The sequence below is a fragment of the Babylonia areolata genome, chromosome 27, assembly GCF_041734735.1.
Source record: "Babylonia areolata isolate BAREFJ2019XMU chromosome 27, ASM4173473v1, whole genome shotgun sequence".
NCBI lineage: Eukaryota > Metazoa > Mollusca > Gastropoda > Neogastropoda > Buccinidae > Babylonia > Babylonia areolata.
Window position 1 is genome coordinate 3,225,770 of NC_134902.1, and position 5,000 is coordinate 3,230,769.

General features: G+C 46.7%; 1 protein-coding gene across 4 annotated transcripts in view; it reads left to right on the top strand.

Annotated features, from left to right (window-relative positions):
- LOC143301462 (uncharacterized) overlaps positions 1-5,000 on the top strand; it is a 305,527-nt gene that overhangs the window by 258,870 nt on the left and 41,657 nt on the right. For all 4 annotated transcript variants that reach the window (XM_076615769.1, XM_076615768.1, XM_076615767.1 and 1 more), the window contains exon 4: positions 1,919-1,982. In XM_076615769.1, the coding sequence (XP_076471884.1) occupies positions 1,919-1,982 (64 nt within the window). The remainder of the gene's footprint in view (positions 1-1,918; positions 1,983-5,000) is intronic.

Sequence of the window (5,000 nt, forward strand, 5' to 3'; positions counted from 1 at the left end):
TCGAACCCACACCCTCACGGACTCTCTGTATTGGCAGCTGAGCGTCTTAACCATTCTGCCACCTTCCTCCTACAACAAAAACAACAACAACAAAAAAAACACGGCAAGAAGTTCAGAAAATTGAAGCAAAATAATAATGGTTTGTTTGTTTTTGTTGTATTAATTTTATAGTTTGTTCACTCAGAGAGGGAGGGAGAGAGAGAGAAAGAGATGGATGGAGAGAGTGAACAGGAGAGAGAGAGAGAGAGAAAGAGATGGAGGGAGAGAGAGAGAGAGAGAGGGAGGGAGAGAGAGAGAAAGAGATGGAGGGAGAGAGAGAGAGAGAGGGAGGGAGAGAAAGGGAGGGAGGGAGGAAGAGAGAGAGTGAGGGAGAGAGAGTTGATATTTTCAGTGCTAGTGAAATAGTTTTTTGTGGGCGTGTTTAAACTCTGCTGCTGTTGTTCTAATAAATGCCATGTGTCACCTGTTCCTGTTACTTTTTCTATTCTGTATGCATCAAAGACTTCACGACTGCTCATTTGTCTATCTCTGGTACTAAAGTGATTCCGATTCTGATGGACAGCAACGAATGTATTTGTATTTGTTTGTATTTGTATTTCTTTTTATCACAACAGATTTTCTGTGTGAAATTCGGGCTGCTCTCCCCAGGGAGAGCGCGTCGCTACACTACAGCGCCACCTTTTTTTCTTCTTTTTTTTTGTATTTTTTCCTGCGTGCAGTTTTATTTGTTTTTCCTATCAAAGTGGTTTTTTCTACAGAATTTTGCCAGGAACAACCTTTTTGTTGCCGTGGGTTCTTTAACGTGCGCTAAGTGCATGTTGCACACGGGATCTCGGTTTATCGTCTCATCCGAATGACTAGCGTCCAGACCACCACTCAAGGTCCAGTGGAGGGGGAGAAGATATCGGTGGCTGAGCCGTGATTCGAACCAGCGCGCTCAGATTCTCTCTCGCTTCCTAGGCGGACGCGTTACCTCTAGGCCATCACTCCACTCCACTGTAGATCATGCTGTATCTGATTACAATTCCCAGGTCAACATATGTGCAGACCTGCTAGTGCCTGAACCCCCTTCGTGTGTATGCGCACGCAGAAGATCAAACACGCACGTTAAAGATCCTGTGATCCATGTCAGCGTTCGGTGGGTTATGGAAACAAGATTATACCCAGCATGCACACCCCCGAAAACGGAGTATGGCTGCCTACATGGCGGGGGTAAATAAATAAAAAATGGTCATACACATAAAATGTTACATGTCTGTCTGAGTGTGTATGTGTGTGCGTCTGAAATGTGATTGAATGACACAGGAAACGAATGATGAGCACCCAGTGGCAGCCGTCAGTCGGCTCTACCCAGGTTGGCAGCCTGTGGTGCAAATGTCCCCGTGTATGTAAAGCGCTTAGAGCTTGGACTCTGACCGAGGATAGGCGCTATATAAGTATCCACATCAATCAATTAATCAATCAATGACACATTGAAATTTACCTCTTTCCAAAGTAACCGTCCACCCCACCCCCTGTTTTAAGTCTTCAGTTTATCTACCTTTCTGTTCACATGTATTTATGTTTTATCTTTGTCCACATGTTCTGTAGCTTTCTATTTACGTGTATTCATAAATCATATCTTTATGTACATTTTCTCTAATTTTCTGCTCACGTGTATTTATAAATCATATCTTTATTTACATTTTCTCTAACTTTCTGTTCACGTGTATTTGTAAGTTTTATCTTTGTCTGCAGTTGTTTTTTTCTTGCTTTCTATCCACTTATATTTATAAGTTTGATATTTCGTTCCTCTGAAAACCAGTGCAATGTGTTGTGTTGCAATGCTTCAGTTTGTCTCTGTGCTGATAAGATTCAGCGCTGTTGTGAATGGTTTGATCATGATTGTAATGAGTGTGTTGTGTTTTGTTTCCTCCAGAACCGGCCCTCCTTCAAGCGACGAGACTCCAGATATGATTCAGAGGAAGTTCAGGAGGAGGAACGTGAGTGGAGTTCTGGGAGTTTTTTTGTTTGATTTTCTGTCCATGTCTGTCTGTCTGTCCGCCTGTCTGTCTCTCTTTGAATCATTCTCTGCCCCTCTCCCTTCCTCCTACTCTTATCTCTCATCTGTTTTCTCTCTCACTCACTCTCACTTACACACACACATACACGCACGCATGCACGCACGCACGCACGCACCCCCCCTCCACACACACACACACACACACACACACACACACAAGCACACACACACACACACACACACACACACACACACACACACACACACACACACACACACACACACACACACACACCAATTCCCCAGCACTGAACAACGAAACTTTCACAACACCAAAGACAGAGACCTTGTCTGTGTGTTGTGAAGGTTTCGTTGTTCAGTGCTGGGGTCTTGATGAAGGAGCCCTTGTTCGAGGAGGAGAAGTCCTGGATGTCTTTCTGATCCGGTATGAGGTCCATCTGTACTTCCAAGCTGAGACCTGGATCTCTAAAGAAGGATAGGTCCTGGCGGTTCTTCTGGCCTTCCAAAAGTCCTAGCTCTCTACAGAGGGGTGAAGTCCTGGCAATTCTTCTGGCCTTCCAAGAGTCCCAGCTCTCTACAGAGGGGTGAAGTCATGGCTGTTCTTCTAGCCTTCCAAAAGTCCCAGCTCTGTACAGAGGGGTGAAGTCATGGCTGTTCTTCTGGCCTTCCAAGAGTCCCAGCTCTGTACAGAGGGGTGAAGTCCTGGCTGTTCTTCTGGCCTTCCAAGAGTCCCAGCTCTCTACAGAGGGGTGAAGTCCTGGCTGTTCTTCTGGCCTTCCAAGAGTCCCAGCTCTGTACAGAGGGGTGAAGTCATGGCTGTCCTTCTAGCCTTCCAAAAGTCCCAGCTGTCTACAGAGGGTGAAGTCATGGCTGTTCTTCTGGCCTTCCAAGAGTTCCAGCTGTCTACAGAGGGGTGAAGTCATGGCTGTTCTTCTGGCCTTCCAAAAGTGAGTCCCAGCTGTCTACAGAGGGTGAAGTCATGGCTGTTCTTCTGGCCTTCCAAGAGTCCCAGCTGTCTACAGAGGGGTGAAGTCATGGCTGTTCTTCTGGCCTTCCAAAAGTGAGTCCAAGCTCTGTACAGAGGGGTGAAGTCATGACTGTTCTTCTAGCCTTCCAAAAGTGAGTCCAAGCTCTGTACAGAGGGGTGAAGTCATGACTGTTCTTCTGGCCTTCCAAGAGTCCTAGCTCTCTACAGAGGGGTGAAGTCATGGCTGTTCTTCTGGCCTTCCAAAAGTCCCAGCTCTCTACAGAGGGGTGAAGTCATGGCTGTTCTTCTGGCCTTCCAAGAGTCCCAGCTCTGTACAGAGGGGTGAAGTCATGGCTGTTCTTCTGGCCTTCCAAAAGTGAGTCCCAGCTCTCTACAGAGGGGTGAAGTCATGACTGTTCTTCTGGCCTTCCAAAAGTGAGTTCCAGCTCTCTACAGAGGGGTGAAGTCATGACTGTTCTTCTGGCCTTCCAAAAGTGAGTCCCAGCTCTCTACAGAGGGGTGAAGTCATGACTGTTCTTCTGGCCTTCCAAGAGTCCCAGCTCTCTACAGAGGGGTGAAGTCATGATTGTTCTGGCCTTCCAAGAGTCCCAGCTCTCTACAGAAGGGTGAAGTCATGGCTGTTCTTCTGGCCTTCCAAGAGTTCCAGCTCTGTACAGAGGGGTGAAGTCATGGCTGTTCTTCTGGCCTTCCAAGAGTCCCAGCTGTCTACAGAGGGGTGAAGTCATGGCTGTTCTTCTGGCCTTCCAAACCTGAGTCCTGGCTAACAGCCGCTAGGGATAATGGAATAGTTTTTACAACCCCCTTTTTTTGTGTATACACACGGACGCCCGGTGACAGCTTCGGTCAGACGTTGGACTTGTGGCCCAGTGTTCACCAGTGATCAGGGTTCGAGGCCCCCGTTTCGGCATGGTGTTGTGTTCTTGGGGAAAGGCACTGTATTCCGATTTTCCCCCTCACTCCACCCAGGTGTTAACGGGTACCTGGCTTCGGGTTTGGGGAAGGTTAACTCTCTCCATACGAACGGCGAAAGAGACGACGTTAACAGCGTTTCACCCCAGTTACCATCATCAAAATATTGCAAGCGGAAGGCTCTTATACTGAAGAGGTGAATGTTGACAAAGAATACCACAATTCTGACGACGGAAGCTAAAGGTTGGGTCATTCAGACACCCACTGGACATCCGAGGGGTCTGTGTAGAGGAGAAGAGAGGACTGGCCGTACTGAGTGAGTTAAAAACGGCGGGAAGAAGAGGACTGGGCCCCGCCTCCCTATGCCGAGTCCTGGACACAGTGGGTATGAATTCACTGCCTCGATAGTCGTGAAAGTCTATGGAACCTTTAACTTGCAAAAGATCTAACATTCACGGTAAAGATTCCGTAATCCATATCAGTGTTAAGAGGGTAAGGAGTCACTAACATACCCAACATGTACAATTCCTATAAAATAAAATAAAAACAATTAAAAAAACGGTAGTTATGGTTACGGGTGGAAAGAATCGTGCATGAAAAATCCAACTCGTACTCCCAAGATACTTTGAGAGATCATGGGGAGAGTTACAACGACCCACAAAGGTGGACACACAAAGGAAGAACTCTCTTCTTCAACATGTGAGACACAAGCAGAGCAGGCAACACCTGTGAACCTGTGAGAGAACCTTTCTTCTTCTCATGACGTGCTATCTCCTTCCCCCATCACCTGTCTCTCTTACCCTTTGAGAAACCAGTGTTGAAGATGCTTTGTTCTTTGACGGGTTTTTGTTTTGTTTGTTGTTGTTGTTTTTTTGCGTGTGTGGATGAGGGGCAGGGGAGGGGTGAATTTGTGTAGTAGTAGTAGTAGTAGTTGTTGTTGTTGTTGTTGTTGTTGTAGCAGCAGCAGCAGGAGCAATAGTAGTAGTAGTAGTAGTTGTTGTTGTTGTTGTAGCAGCAGCAGCAGTAGTAGTAATAGTTGTTGTTGTTGTTGTAGCAGCAGCAATAGTAGTAGTAGTAGTA